Here is a 16,429-nt window from a genome sequence, read left to right on the forward strand (position 1 = left end):
TCTCCTTGACGCTTACAGAGATGGTAAATCTCCAGGTATAAAATATACACCGTTTGCAAGTCAAAATAATTAACTATTTTTCAGAGCTCCAGTATCTGCAAAACTGCAGTGCACGCAGGGGTCATTCCGGATGAAAGAGGTGGTTTTGTGGACGTGATGCCTGTGGAAAAGAAGAAAAGTTATGTTGGCTCCTTAAAGAACGGAGTCCAGTCTGAGAGGTGGGTTTTTTTTTTTTTCTTTTTTTTCTTTGTACTTTCCGCTTGTTCTCGACTGTGTGTTCAGCGGTATGTCGAAGTCAGCAGGTATCAGCCGGAGAGGCTGGTGGGTTGGAAATATGTGACTTAACAGTGTCGCTGTGGATTTTGAGACCCAAACAAATAGAGCGTGTTGTCCTGCTCTTGCCTTCCGCAAGTGAGTAGCTGCTTTCAGATTGGTGTGAAAGGGATGAAATACTGTTAAGCCTTGTTTTATTTTATTACGGTACAAGTTGATATTAATACCTTTTGTTGTGTGCTTTTAACACATTAAAAGATAAGCACAGGTATTTCCGCAGCTCTCGGCCCAGGTGATGCTTTGAGGCTTAGAACTGGGATTTCCATTCAGTTCCGGGGCGTGGGAGGCATTTGTATTTGTTAACTAATTTCCTCTGTTCTCTCTGAAAGAATCACGAGTACAATAACCTCTTGAGAGATGATCAAACAGTTTTTGAAGATGGATTTGCCATCCTTGTAGTTTTTGTGTAGTTTCTTCTGGGCCAACCTTGCTGGTTTCAGCGAGCAGTTGCAAATCAGTGCTTCCAAACCCCTGCAACTCCGGATGATCGCACTGACGGAGCTGCACCCCATTCAGTCTTTTCTAATTTGAAACCTCTGTTTCAGTCTGTGATGTATTTTTCCAGACATTGGTGCGATGGTGCTGATTCCTCAGAGTTATCTTTGCAAACGCAGAATTTCCCACTATTGTGGGGGAGGTTTGCTCAGTACTGACATGGTTCCGTCTGCTCTATGTAGTTCCTCTTTTGTAATTACCTTAAGAAACCCAAAGAAGTTTGCTATTTTTATTCTAATAATGGATATCCCAGAATGCTGTAGAGCATCTCAGAAAATAAAAATACGCTAAGACAGGAAAGCTAGAGGCATTAAATATGAGCTTCTTTAGTATAGATCTAGCATGGTCCGTATTTCGTGGTTGTGTCATTTGCAATTCGGTTCATTGGTTTTAGGTGACAAACGTCCTGTTCGTATGAGTTTTCTTCTGTCTCTGTCTTGCTTTCACTTACCTCTTATACTACCGGACAACTTTTTACTTGGGTGGCGGCCTCTGCTCTAGCTAAGAATAAACTCTACGGCTAGCAGTGACACGCAATACGAGCACCAGGTGCTGGTCTAGGGGGTGAGGGAAACCAAAGACGTTCTCGCAGCAGGCATGAGCGCGAAGGTTTGGAAAGCGTTATTTACACTCAGCAAGAAGTAGCACCTTCGTGCTGCGGGATCTGCTGGACAGTGAAATAGCTTTTCAAAGATCAAGGTGAAAACCTTACCCTTTAGGACGCTGGAAATAACCTTTGGTAAAAATACGTACCCAAACAGGTACAGGAAAAGGTCACCCTTAAGATTTATGACTCTTTACACCTGCTGCAAGGTTTATTTTGCGGGAATATGAAATTTTGCATTTTCCCGGGGTTTTGTAGGTCAGCAGGACTGAAGAAATAAGGGCTGGGAACAGAAACAACCCCTTGCCCCCCGCGCACACAACCACCCCCAGCAGCTCGGAGCCAGAGCTGTTGGGGACGCCTCTGCAGATTGAAAATGGATATACGTATTTATTGTCACTTAATGTGAGCCCATCTGGATACTCCCATTGCCAGCAGCAGGAGATGGGCCAGACAGGCCCTGGGAACCTGCCAGCCTATTTGACAACTGTTTTTAGGAAAGCGCGTTCCTCTTCATGCCCGAAGCCCAGCATAAGGGAGCACAGTGTTCCTTGGATAAAAGCTAGCACTGTAAGAGAGGCTGTTGCTTCCCAGCTCCTTTTGTTGCTGTTAGCGCTGTAGATTGGGATTGAAAACATAAACCAGAGGTGAACTCGTGGATTTGCGTCTCTTCTTTTTCATCCTTTATCTTTCTCCTGCTCGGGCCACGTCAGCACGGAGCCAGCGCGGTGAAGCAGGGCACCCCAAAGAACCTGGGAGCTGCCTGTGGGGCTGTCACACCGTGGGTCCTGCGGTGCTTGCATCTCATTCATTTCATCACTATTTTCCTTTTTCTTTTTTTTTTTTCTTTTTTTCTCCAGCTTGAAGAATCCTTCAGATGGAAACGCGTTCCGAATTTTCGCTGTGAAGCAGTAAATTCCCAGGGAAAGTGCAGGTTTCTTTGGGAGAGCGCTCTGTTGATCTCCAGAGACAGGAAGGCTCCTCTGATGGCATCAGCTCTGACCGTACCCTCCTTGCCGATCTCTTTCAGGGAATTAAAAAAAGAAAAGGAAAAAAAAAAAAAAAAAAGACACCAGGTTCTGACTCAGCTGTTCGCATCTCATCGCACCCGTTCAGCGTTGTATCTTTTCGTTTCATGTTTTTGTTTCTCTAGGGGCATTCAGCAATGATAAACTGTTGTAACTTTCTAATTAACGAGAGAGGTGTGCTACACGGAACGGCGGTGGCTCAATGTACAGCAGACGTAGGGATCTCGGCCTGGCCCTGGGTGGCATCTTTAGGGTGTGAAGCATCTATTGCGATGGGCGTTGAGGATGTGCACGGCTGAGCGGACTCAGAAGTGAGAGACTGTCCAGGCGCTGGACCATTTGAAATGAGAAACTGTTTGAAAAGTTGCATCTTTTGGGGAGAGGCTGGGCTTTGATAGAGTGGTTTTGTGTATGTTTGATGTTTTTCTGTGCAAAAGAAGAGAAAATTTGGTCGTTTCCCGATGAGGTGGCGTGCATCAGCACTGCTGTGTAAGGCTGCTGGGGCATCGCGCCAGGCTACGTTGCACGAGGGTGTCATGTTTGGGGAGAGGACCTTCTTGTCGGCCAGACGTCAAGGTTTTTCGGGGACTGGAGTAGGGCGTGAAATGGTGGCAGAGATCCTCGCTGCAGAAAATGAGGCCACCAGATGATCAAAACGGCAGGTTTAGTGTTTGCTGGTCAAACACTCGCAGGTATTTTGCAAGTCTGGCAACCTATGAGAAGTCAGTGAATCGGGGCTCCTGTGCTGGCACATCTCATCCTATACTACACGCCATTTCAAATAAAATTTCAGTTAAATGCAGTGTATTGTTTTATACAGCAGTGCTGGTTGTTTTATCTGTAGTAGTTAAGTAGTGATAAAGTTAATCTTATTTCTGCTAGGAATGGTTGCATCCATAGGAAGCGTGTTCACTTCACCTTCGTGAAGCTCTTTGTGGTGTGTGCAGTTCTGAGACTTTAAAGATATGGCATAAATTGGGGTAGAAGAATTTTTTCCTGTTCAATTTGTGGCACCAACAGATGCCAGCTTTCAGTGTAAATGTGGTACCCGTGAGCACTTGATATCCAGGAGGGTTCATTTTGCAAAACCCATCGGTGTTGTAACGATATCGTTAAATGTTTTATTATTTATGTCTCGACATGAATCCAAATGCATTTCAAAGCCAAGAGAAGAGCCTAGCATGACCAGCTCTTTAAGGCAGGAGGGTATTCTCTGCTTTGTTTTGGAAAGGAATTTTTCGAATTGGTCTAAACACAAACCCGACTGTCTTTTGATGCACACACATCCAGTTAACGTCATTACTCATGGGAAGGCCATGTAAACTTTAATTTTCGGTTCTTGGAAATGCAGAGTCCTTCTGATCAATAACTTGGTTGTAATATTGTATAACAAATGGGAAAATATTTCCCTCTGTTTGGCAGATGTCTCATAGCTGCTCTTACGCTCAGGCTGTGTTTGGTTTAATCTAGACAGATATAAAAGCCATCTCTTCAAGCTGTTTCAAAGCACAGACAAAAACGTTCATATGATTAAGCACTTCTTTAATTCTGTAAACACCAGGGAATCAGCACAGAAATTACATTATCATTCAGTTTGTCTCACCGTTGGGGTTTCTTTCTCTGTGAAATCTGAATTTGTAAAGAGACCTTTTTGTAAAATATGAAATTGGAGCTGCTTTGCGTGGTCTCCAAAAGTGCTGCACAGCAAACCTACCTTTGGGGTGGAGAGAGAGAAATGACTCTATGTGTCGTCGTTGTTTATATAGTGTTGTCTTCCAAGGTGTACAGTATTTGCTTTAGATAGGGAAACAGAATGGTTTTTTTCTTACTAGGTAAATTGATGTCAAAAACAAGTCTTAGAAAAGCTGCTGGTTGGAAATGTTTGAGACCTTGGCAGTGAGATAAGGCTTCCCTGTTTCTGCCCACTGTGAATAATTATGCTATACGTGGTCTGGTTCACGCCCGTTAAATACTGCAGCGTGAATCTATGACCATCATGGGCCACAGTGCTATTGATTGAATTGGAAAGTGCAAGAGATGCAACCAGGTATGGGGACTGCAAGAGGACGTAACGCCTCGATGCCTAGCGTAGGATCCCACCTCGAATATGCTGTCCGTGACAATTAACGTATATTGTAAAATGGTGGAAAGGAACGTGAGGGCTCTTGGAGAAAAGTCATGGGGATTATCGTGAGCACATAAAAATCCTAACAGCTTGGGATGCAACTACCTGATGAAAAGGGGGTGAGGGAAGAATTGTTATTCCAACAGAAATATCCTAAAATGCTTAATTCAAGTTACAATTGCATATTTTTATCTTCAGCCAACTGGTTTGGATTTTTAGAAACCGATGTTAATTTAAGTCTGTATCTGTTTATTTTTATATTTGTTGTACAAAAGAGAAATTGTGACTTTACTACACAAATATTATTCGAGGTCCTGGGTGCTATTAATTTAAACATACCTCCACCAGAATTAGGTGCGATCAGGTCCTCCAAGGCAGTCATGATATATCAATTACTTGCAATCATGTGTGCTAGCTATTCATATATAGGTGGGACAGTACCAGTTCTTAGCCAAATATTTACGGATTTTATTTCTGATACCAAAACATTTCTCAGCCGGACATATTTCAATGCAGCTTAAAGATGCAGCATACCTTTATATCACCGGATACGTTCCTCCTTAGACCTCAGCTCAGCAGATTAGTAAGCACGTGCCGACTCGAAGCACCCAGGTGTAGCCTTGCTGAAGCGTCTGGTTAAACCCCTGGCAAAGCTGATGCTGCCTGGTGGTTCTTTTCCAATAAATTTATTTTTGAAACCAAGACTGCCAGCGCAGACGCTGCCATTGCAGACCATCTGGCTCAGCGTAGCCAAATCTCCAGAAGACACAACCAGCGTGGCGGTGCTGTGGGGTCTGCGGGCTCCATTGATTTCTTCATTTCAAGACGTTCAGCCAACAGCTGCTTGCGGAGTCTCCAGTTGGTCGGTGGTGCAGTCTAAATATTTAGGGCCAGTTCATAGAGTTGCTTTTTTTTTTTTTCTATGAAAAATGATGTATTTTACTTCCTATGTATAAAAGTTTCTTGTAAATTTTTGTGTGCCTTTGCATGTTTTTCAAGGGGCCGTGCGTTTGTTTATAAACTATAATTTTTTTTTTCTAAATACAGAATTGTAAAATATCATTTTTTTCCCCCCCTTCCATTTTCTTTTGATTTCTGAATTATTTGTGAAATAAAACCTTCCCAGAATGAGTGCTTCCGTTGTCTTAAATGCTCAGCCAGAGCTGGGGTCGAATTTAGAAGAGCTATTTGGGATTACTCCCGGGGACTGGATTAGCCCCCGGAGAGCCCAAGCGAGATCGGGATGTGCAGAGTCTGTTCCACAGACAAACAAATAAAACTGCCCAGTACCCAGGCATTAAAAGTCAACCTTTACCCCCTCAAGATTAAGAGGTATCCTTTCCTGGAACGTCCTGAGAGTACGGGAAAATCAGTGCCTGTCTTTAAGTCCCTGCAATACAAGGGCTGAAGTAGATTAATGAGTTGGAAATAGTGTTTAATGAAGTAGCGCTGCAAAATGCAATCGAGATGAACTCCTCCCCGCCTCAGCAGGCTGCTGTTAAACGTACCCTTATTTTTTTGAAGGGAAAAGTATACAGAGGTGGGGATTTTTTTTATAATTCCCCTTGAAATTTTCTCCAAGCTCGTACTTGCCGACAGCAGCACAAATCAAACCGAGTTGTTTCATGGTAATTCAACACCATCTTGGTTAAAGGAGCAACATGACAAGGAGGTTTATAACTCAGCCTCCAGGCAATGAGCACCATATGGCTTTTGACCAAAAATGCGGACTGAGCCATGGGAGGGAGTCCTGACTGACAAGAAGGCCACGAAATTTTATATTTGCCGTTACGTATACAACAAGATCAACGTAAAATACAGAGACGTTTGCGTTACTCCAAGGCTGGCCAGATACAGTTAAGGTTGAATGGTTTTACCTGTAAAACCCAAACCAAGGACTGACAGGGTAACGCAGTTACGGAGCTGCCGATGCTTTCTGCAGAAAGGAAAGTTTCATGGCTATTGCATGTTCTGCAGTCACCAACTGCCCGTTTGAACCTGCTCGAGCTCAATTTGTGCTTTCTCTTCCCAACTCATTGCTGCAAAAATAGCTCTCTTGCTGAAAACATTGGGAAAGATTTTCATGAGCTTAAAAGTAAGCAGAGAAGGGTAGTCAGACTAATGCTTATGGTCATGCTGAGTCTGCTTAGACCATCCTATTGATTGCAACGTTTATTTGGTTTCCTATTTGCTAATGCTACAAAATGCTCCATTTTTCAAATACTATTGCAAAATTTAGGTCCTGGTTGGCCTAAGGAGGAAAACAGCCTAACACTCAAAATTTAAGGCTGATGTTCCCATTCTTTATGACAGCTTCCATCCCTTTGATTGCTGCCTCTGGTTTACCTAACTGTTGTTTCCTCCTGCTCCAGCCGTGTGCTTTGTCCTACGTTCGTCAGCAAAAACCGTGGTATTACCACGAGTGCTGTGTGTAAGCAGCGCTGCGGACAATGCGGTGTCTTCTTTCTGTACTGAATCGGGTAAGTGAAGACTTAGAGGAGAACACAAAGAGGTAAGAACAAAATTTTCATCTTTTTTTTCCCGGCTGGGGGTGGGATTCAGGTTCGTGCTTTAGTGGAGAGGACGTAAAAACTGGAAGGTTGAATGAAAGTAGAGGGGAAAGAACAGAGAAACCCGTGTGGACTGGAGTGAGGGCAGCAGTCTATAAAAGGAGCAGATCTGATAACCCTGTTTTCCCACGTTGCTGGGAGACCTCTGGGATGAGCAAGATGCAGGGCTCTCCCTGTTTGCCGATTCAGGAGAAACGTCTTGTTGCCTGTCACTCTGCCTTCTGCTGCCTGCTCCTCACCCTGTGCTGAGCTCATCGGGGGCTATGTATAGCACGGGCATGCCTTGGGATGGATGTTCTTCCAAAAACCCACGTTCATTTATAGGATGCACCCGGGTGATGTTTTCGAAGCCATTTTGCAAACGACGGGGTTGGTTCTCATTTACACTAAGGACCTACTTTAAGGCACTTAGAAGACATTTATGCCACTTGAGGGTGTGGATAGGGCAGCGTAAAGAAGCCTCAGTGTAAATAGAAACCACCCTTATATCTTGTTGACAGTGGTTAAAATAGGGTTAGGGAGTGAAATCAACAGACAAGGTCTCCCTTATGCAGCACGCTTCCCTGCGGCGTTTGCTCCTCACCCTTCGCCCCGTGTGAGCGGGCAAGGGCTATATGCAGTTTCCCTCATCACCCGCTGCACAGCCGAGCACGTCGTAGAGCTATTGAGTGTCAAATTGAATACAAGGCTATTTATAGCGGGCTAAAAGTCAGGAGGCTCAGGTGGAATATTATAGCTGAAAGCCGGAGGAGAAGGGTGCACGGGCTTGTAAAATAAATTCAGGGCTTAAGAATGCCTTACAAGTAAGTGCTGCTTCTCACAGGCTTGGGGCTCCTGGGGGCTGAGGGTGGTCATGACCCTGAGAGAGGACCTGCCAACACATACACTGTCCTGAGAGAAGGGCTTGACACCGATCCTCGGGTTTTTATTTTAGTAGCTGCTTCAAGGGTTATTTCTGCACACCCGTCGTTTGCACTTGTGGAAGCTAAGAAAATCCCATCTATGAACCATGCCAAGGGGCCAGAGGACAAGTTTGTTAGAAACAAATCTTAAAAACAGCCTATTTGTCTTCTCTACCAGCTTACCAGGCCTTCTAAGTAGTGGGGTGGGGGGGGGGGGGAAGTGTAAAACCTGATGCAGATGGACTGTAGGATGGTTTTTGATCCCATCTCACTTGACCTGCTGGTAATCAAAATAAGGCTTAGATGAATGCAAGGGGGCTCCAAAACTGGATCAGTAACTGTGTCTGTCTGGAGAGTAATTCTCAATGGTTCACGGCTAATATCTGTTTTGTTTCATCTGTTTTGATCTAATAATTTCATTAATAATCTGTGTGGTGGAGCAGAGACTACGCTTATAAAGATCTGCACAGGGATGGGTGGCACAGAGCTGAGAAGGACTGAGAGCGTGCTGAAAGGTAAGGCCAGAAAACAAAAATCACTCTAAAAGTTGGAGAAACAGCCTGTGAAAATTAACCAGCACGCAGAAGGAATAATAAAAGATGGAGACCAACCAGTGGGGCAGTAACTGAGCCCAACGGAGATAAAAAAAAGTCAAAAGCATCACACTATTGCCAAGGAGATAAATGTCACCTCAGATGTGCAAAGAGGGACACAGTCTGCAAGACACATGAGAAACGTTTCAGCTTTGCTTCATGCTGTTAAGGTCTCCAGTGTAGTACAACGTCTCTTCAGATTTTGTTTTTGTTCCTGTGGGTCTTTTGGCAGAGAAATGAGTCCTGGGGGACTTCGAGGTGGGTTTGCAGATGGACCCATGGACCTCCTGCCACGTCTGAGGTAAAGTACTGGGGACAAACCTCAGAAAATGCCGATTTGAAATGCTGACAAGGGGTGATTTAGAGTGTTGCTGTAGGGATGTCACTGAGCAGAGTAACACAAACCCAGTGTTGGCTGTTGGAGAGCAGCAGCACGGACCGCTGAAATGCGGAGGAGGCATCTCGTACCAGTGCCAGGCATGTAGCACCATCTGAGGACAGGCTTTTGGTGGGAAGATGGAGACCATGGAAATTTTCTCATCTGCAGAGTCATGAAACAATCTCAGGCGTCTGAGGGCAGCCGGCCAGCTCAGCAGGCTGCGTTCGCCTTTCCAAATACACCAGTGAAGTCAAACTGCCTTAAACCATTACAGCAAAACAGATGCACGGAGCTAAGTAGCCTACTGCCGGTCAACGCTTTTCTGGGGACCAGCGTCTTTATCAGAAAACAATGATCTTTGTAGATTCAAAGAACTAAATTGGAATTTGTTTGGACACCAACCATTTTAACAAGAGCAATAAAATTATGAAAACGCCCGAGATTTGATGAGCTCAAAACTCTCTAGTCTAGACCAAGAAAAGGACTTTAAAAGCCAACTCAAGTTGATCTTGTGGACAGCTCAGGATGCCGTTCCAGAAAATACTTGTGATCCTCTTTTGAGGAGAGTTACTGGAAAAATGGTCAAGCCCTGGCCCCTCGACCACGGGCAGAGCACGGCACGACGGCGGGGGCTCAGTGCCGAGGGGGTCCCCGGCCCCCCCAGGGTGTCCCACGCTGACGCAGGAGAAACTTGTGTGAGGTCTCTGCTCTTCTCTTATATAATCCGTGACTTCAGATAAAATTAATGCCAAATACCCAAAAAAGGGATTGTGTGTGCTCTCTCGCAGCCTCTTCCCGTAAGCTGAACACAGCGTTCGACTGTGACAGTTTTGCCAGTAAAAGAGAGGTTTTTCCTTTGCCTTAAGATCCAGATTTAAAATTAGCTGCATCTCAGCAGAGCCATCGGCAGCGATCCCTGCCAGCCTCGGCGCTCGGCGTTAGAGGTTCAGGGCCATAAAAGAGCCCAGCAGCCCAGTTTAAACAGTGACCAGAAAAGTTTGTTCAGGGAGGGCTCCCTGGCTATTAACGACAGGAGCCTCCATTAGCTCCTACGTCGAGAAAACCAGTCGAACTTTACAAAAATACTTCCTAAAGTAAATATTAGTGAGTCACAGATACTAAATATTAATAATTCGTACACTGGGAACAGAAATATTAGCAGGGTCTGTAAGGCAGGGCTTTTTTATGTGCGATATTACAGAATTGGGTATGTGTTCTTCTCTCTCTTTTTTTTTGTCTTGCGTGTGCCAACCTTTCACGTCTGAGCTGCAGGCTTGGACCTGCTCCGACCTCTTGGGTCGGCGAAGCTGGTCGGTGTCTGAGTCCCAGGAGGGGACTGGAAGGGGGACCCAAGCCAGGAGGGCTTTGAGCCGCGCTCCTCGTCCGGGGGTCAGTAGCGGAGCACTCCCAGGGAATCGAAGGGTTCGACTCCATAATTGTAAATTGCAGATAAATGAGGGTGGTTGTTTTTTTTTGTTGGTTTGTTTTTTTTTTTTTTCCTTCATTGCCAGACTGACCTCTGGGAAAAAAAAAAAAACAAAACCAAACACAAAATACACAACCCTACACCAACCACATTTATGCAAAGTTTATGCAACCGCCCAATTTCCCCAAAGCACTTTCATCGCATTAAGGAGCAAAATGGAGCGAGAACCACCCCTCGTTTTTCTAGCGAGACAGTTTCAAGTGAAAAGTGGTTTTCTTGATCAAAACGAAAAAATAAAAATTAAAAAAAACCCCAGAGTTTTAAAAAGTGAAAGTACAGTTATTTCAGTTATTTCTTTGCATGTTTGAAAGCATGACTTCTTCAAACTTGTTGGCACTGAAAAGCATTAATGGAAAATTAGATTTTTTTTTTTTTTTTTTTTTTTTTTTTTTTGTTTAGTTTCCCATGGCGTATAGCTGATATTTGCTGGCTCATGGTGGAGACTGAGGTGTTGTCTGTGTGAGGGGGGAGCAATTTTTTTTTGTTGAAAGTCAAAAAAAAGGAAAAAACGAAGATCCCAGGCAGAACTGAGAAGGAGAAAGACTTTTCTCAGAGGAATGGAGCAAAAGGAGGAGTGAAGAGCAAGGGGCTACGATGAAGACTCAAAGTGGAGCCTAAGGTCTAATTTTTGTCAAACTTGAGGGCAGTTTTGCCTCGGACATTGAATGAAAGCCAGTCCCCAAAAACCAGAGGGGTGAGTGGCAGTCAGGATGTGAGGTGATCCCGATGCTTTGAAGCACCACAAACACATTTTCCTCTTCCTCCCCAAAAGAAAAGCGTTTTATTCTGCCAGTTGTGAAAGACCCAGTTTCATCATCAGGGCCTGGTTTCACGACGCTGTGCCCTGGCTCTGCAGCCCATCCCACCAAGACTGGTCCAGCGCGGCGGTGGGGAGCCTGCTGCCACTTAGGTGGTCCCAAATTACTTCTTGCTTCTTGTTCCTCAGCTCCTTTAAGCCAAAACCCAGCTTTGCAAGGACTCCGTGAGAGCTTTTTGCTTTGAGCAGTCGATTCGTTAATTGACAGACACAGTAGCTTGAAGGTCTGCACCTCACAGTGGTAGCTTTTTGGTCCTGGGCGGGAGTGCAGGTGGAGGTCCTTTTCTGGGAATGGATGTTTATCTTCAGATTTTGTTTTTTGACCCGGCATCTGCTCTGATGCAAAGAGAAGAGGCACGCTGTGGCTCTAGGGAAAAATACTTGTTACTGAGCTGAGAGCTGTGTTGGAGGCACCAGCAAACACACACTGAGCTGGTTTTCTCTTTCCTCTTAGCCTGAGGGTCGCAGGGGTGTAGGAGATAAGCCCATGCCTTCCAAACCTGCTCTGGACCGTTTCTACTGAAATCTCACATGATGCTGAAATTGTCCAAAAAGGTTGAGGACGTGTTTCACCCTTCTCCTGAAAGCACGTGGAAGGGTGTTGCTATCAGCTCTGCCTCTTCCAGGAAAACCATCTTCTGTGAGACACCGGACCGCAACGCTCTTCAGCTAAACGCTATGTAGAGGAAATTTCTCATGAGGAAAGGGCAGCCACAAGCAGCCTAGCTCTTCCTGAGCTAACGTTTGGGCTTTCTGGAAATTAATGGGCGGTTTTCCAGCTTGGCGGGTGGGCAGACAACAAGGCCGTTGTTTCTACCTCTTCATATCGAGGGCTTCCCAGCGGGCCTTCCTCAGAGAAAATGAAGTGGAACAGCTAACTCAGCTGCTCAAATAGCACTGAGACGCACGCAACCTGGAAAACTGCTGGGATTACAAGCCTGGACAAAGCCCCCAGCTTCTGCTGTTACGCCAATGACAGGTATCGTTAGTTTTGTGCTTGGTCACTGACGAGTGGATGGTCCCTTGTAAATACCTCATTTGTAGACCCAGTTGAAACACCCGTGTGTTGAGGCGCGCCGGTCTGCTCCCTTGCTGGGGTGCAGCGGGGCTTTGCGTCTTGATTAGCTGCATCCCATACATGGGAGCATCTCAGTTTTTGTAGGTGGGTAAAGGAGTCATTCCCACAGCTAAGGGCGTGCAAAACAGAGGGAAATCCTATTCCCACCACCACCTTCTACCTACCAGCCCTCTGGGCACAGTAATTTTGCCAGATGTGAATTTCTCATCAAAGCCCCACTTTGTGCTGAGCCCTCCCGTCCCTTCTTATTACCGCCTGCCAACCAGTGTAGTCTGCTGTGATCTCCACCTTTAATTAAAAGCAGACCGGAGACCCCCGGGACTCGCACACGCGCTCCCCTTCGCATTCCTGCTGCGTTCCCTGGTGGCAGAGGGGGGCAGGCAGGGCTGTGCTGAGCACGGAGGGCAGCAGTTTGTAGGCATGGGCTGTGCTCAGAGTACAGCGTCATACTAACAGGGGGGAGCGGGGGGCAAGTTTTTGCTGGGAGAGCAGGGTAGCAAGAAAGCAATTAGAAGAGGAAGGAAAAATGAGCCACCGATTCCTTTTTAATGAGTGTACTGAAAATTACCGTAGATTTCAACATCTGCTTTGGCTGGGACAGGAACCCAGTGTTGCAAAGGCTGCAAAGACACACATTCCCATTCTAAAAGAAAGGCTCCAAAATACTGTCAGAATCTCATTTATGGAACCATGAAACCAGGGCCTGAGGTAGTCATTACAGTTCTGCCCCAGGTTTGCCGGCTCAGGATTTGCACATGAACCCCAGTTCCGCACAAATTAGAGGCTCTAAACCCGCCAGGCAGGAAAATGCAAATTTTCTGTAGGAGTGGCATCTTGGTGAGGGTGTCTTTACAGGACAAATGACTTCCACCATGGAAGAAGCAGGACAGAGGATGGCATCAAACCATGCCTCTGGTTGTTGATGGCTCTGCTGTCATAGTTGGCGTTAAGATAAAGGTGTGGGCAATGTCTTTTGTGGATACCTACGGAGCTGTGGGACGGGGTCTGTAACACAGGCTCACCGATGAATTTTCTAATTAAGGGGTCACGAGAGGTCCTCACAATTTGTTGGAGGATATTGCAATGCAAAAAAGAGGCGATCAGGTGCCATAGGAAGCCCACAGACTTGAACCGAAGCTGCGTGATCCTAATCCACAAACTGCACTGCTCTGATTCGCGCGTGTGTGATGCACTGTTTGGTAACAGCCACTTACTAAATTGCAACTATCTTGATGGTCATTTCCTCTTTTATTTTATTGATGTCTGCTTTAGGGCCATTGTTAAAATAACTGTGGAGTGTTGGTGGGCTGATGTGGAGCAATGTAGGTGGGTTGCGTCATTTGGTATTTGAATGGAGCGTTTTGCACAGACGGTCCCCTCTGGGCATGGTAGTCCCTCTTCCTCAACATAATCACCCCTCGTTAAGCTGCATTACTCTGCTGGCAGCATGGCGGGTAGGACACCAACCATTGCACAAGTGAGTCAATGGATGATGAGATGGTGTCACACCTTATGCTGCAACCCCATTGCACGGTGCAACATGAGCTTGTGGTGTCTTAACTCGTTTTATGGCAGGAGCAGGAGTTATGGGGTGGGAGAGGCATTTACTATTCCAAATCCAGAATCAAGGCGTTGTAAGAAATGACCTGTGATGCACAGCACAAATGAGAAGAGCATTTGCAAGTATGTCTTGACTTCAGGGAACAGGATATGACTGTGATGGGTCTGACAGCTGGTCGCACCCTCTTAGATGTTCAGTCACTCTTCTGCCTCACACCAGCTGGACAGCTGTTCACCAACTCGCTAGCAATACACCCAAACCACTGTGCTGGACTCTCAAGTTCCTTGTGTGGATGATTTGCAACTAAAACTTCCCATCAGTAATCATCAAAGGATACAAACAACACGCAGTTCCGTATCGCACGTTTCAATCCACCAGTCTTGTATTCTCCTTGACCCCTATCTTGTCCTCTTCGACACAATGTCCACTAGTATCAATCTGAGATTTATTTTTAGAATGAAGATAAGATTGCCTGGTGCGTCTCCAAAAAAACCATGTTAACTCAGGACATTCTTTTGATCATAGAGCAGATAAACATAACTCTGTGCTCTCCTTTATGAATTATTTGCCCCCAGATAGCAACTGGGTTCTTGTCAACGGACAGCAGAGCATGCAGTAGTTCTTTGTATACCACGGAACAGAGACGCACAAGTCATTTGGCAAGCTTTGGTGCCTGCTCTAGCAAAGTTGGTCTAAGGAGTGGCCATTTTCTGATCAAAACTTTTTTTGGTGGGAAAGTTGAACTTCTGACATCTGCATTTTGTGGCGTTTTAGGTAAGGAGTTGACTTTTTCTCTGGAAAGTTTTAGCTCTCTCCTGCGAAGATGAAAGCATGCCCAGTCTAAATACTAAAGAAAGTCACCTATTGCTTGAAATGCTTCTTCCATGCTCTGCAGGCTGGTGGGCAGTTACTGAGCGTTGCTCTGTAGCATTACAGAAAACCCCTCCAACCTGCAGGTGCGTCATCCTGACTTCTGACACTGCGTGGTTTGAATTCGGACAGTAGGAGAGAGAGCTCTTGCATTATGTTCTGACGGTTGCTATATTGCAGTACTTCTGATTTTGATAGAAGCATGTCCTTATTAGACGCAATTTCTCTGCTTGGCGATAAACGTTTTGATCTCTTTTGCTGTCTTGGAGAATCTGCCTAACTGGTCCCAAGTACCTGGGAAATACAACTTGTAATCCTACTTCAACTTCTTAGCCAAATGAATGAGACTCTTAAAGGAAAGTTTAATCTCAGAAATTCATTTTCCCTAATGAAAGAAAACTGGTATTCTGCTTTTGGATTTGGAGCACTTGAATACGTGGCTCAGACTGTGTTCCTGCCCGTAAGTTATCCAAGAGACTCAAACTGTAAATGACTTGTTCAGGGTTTGAATGGGACACAGTTTCTCAAGGCACAGTGAACCCTCATCGGCAGCGTCTGAGGTGGTGTAAATTGGCACAATCTCTCTGCAGCTGATGGACCTACTTCACATTCTGGCTGCAGGTGTTTACAGCCTGAAAAACCACACGCTGTTGCTGCTAACAGAGTAAGACATATAATGTCGTGCGTGCTAAACCCAACGCCACACTCAGGGACAGTTAGACTTAAAAGCAATCTCCTCACTGTCCAAGGTTCAGAACATGACCTGGTGGGGCTTGCAAGTCTTAGCCATGAATTATGCCATTGCTGACGGTGGTTTCCTGTTACGGTTGGAAAGGCTGCGTGGATTCAGGCAGAGCTGCCCTCTCCCAGGGAATTACATGGGCCTGGAAACAGAAATAAACTTCACGTGGCATTTCTTCTGACTGACTGCTTGCTCCTCTGAGGTATATGGTGTATCAAGAGACCAGCGTCAGCAAATGCATCACTCTTCACTTACTGTAATGTTATTTCTCGGAGTTTGCTTGGTTTACAAAGAACAGAAACCTGATAAAATGGTTGGATGAAGCACAGGATAAATTCAGCTGTTCTACAGATGTGAAATTGTAGAAAGCCATTTCGTTCAGTCTTTTTTAAAAACAAACCGTCGTCTTCACTTCTTCAGCATGCAGTCTCTTAAGCACTGTCACAGCTTCTCCATCCCAGTAGAAAGAACAAATACCCTCACCATGCTTTCGCTGTTGGAAACCCATCTGCAAGAGACGCGTTTTAGACTTTGTACTTGAATATATTTTTCATAGTCTCAGGGCTCTTTGTGGGTAAAATGGTGCGAGTAGAGCAATTACAATGAGCATAACAGCTGTAAATAAAATGGGAAACAACCTTTAATAAGTATAACTTAACAGCGAACTTGACTTTGTTGTTACTAATCTGTTTTCTCGAGCCGAATTTCCGTGAAGAGGTTGTCAAAGAAGTTCAGGTATTTCCTACCTGCGTTTGTCCATTGGATGAACTCAGCTCTTCTCTCAGCCTTCAGTTTTCTTCACTTCTCCTGATGTGCCCAACTGGAATTGCAGGTAGACGTTATAAG

General features: G+C 45.3%; 1 protein-coding gene across 2 annotated transcripts in view; it reads left to right on the forward strand.

The window, feature by feature from the left end:
- CRISPLD2 (cysteine rich secretory protein LCCL domain containing 2) overlaps nt 1-5,705 on the forward strand; it is a 36,310-nt gene extending 30,605 nt beyond the window's left edge. For both annotated transcript variants that reach the window (XM_054200463.1, XM_054200462.1), the window contains 2 exons: nt 85-218; nt 2,293-5,705. In XM_054200463.1, the coding sequence (XP_054056438.1) occupies nt 85-218; nt 2,293-2,347 (189 nt within the window). In that variant the 3' untranslated portion in view covers nt 2,348-5,705. The remainder of the gene's footprint in view (nt 1-84; nt 219-2,292) is intronic.
- The last annotated feature ends 10,724 nt before the right edge of the window (nt 5,706-16,429 follow it).

Source organism: Rissa tridactyla, chromosome 4, assembly GCF_028500815.1.
Source record: "Rissa tridactyla isolate bRisTri1 chromosome 4, bRisTri1.patW.cur.20221130, whole genome shotgun sequence".
In the NCBI taxonomy this organism is placed as follows: Eukaryota; Metazoa; Chordata; class Aves; order Charadriiformes; family Laridae; genus Rissa; species Rissa tridactyla.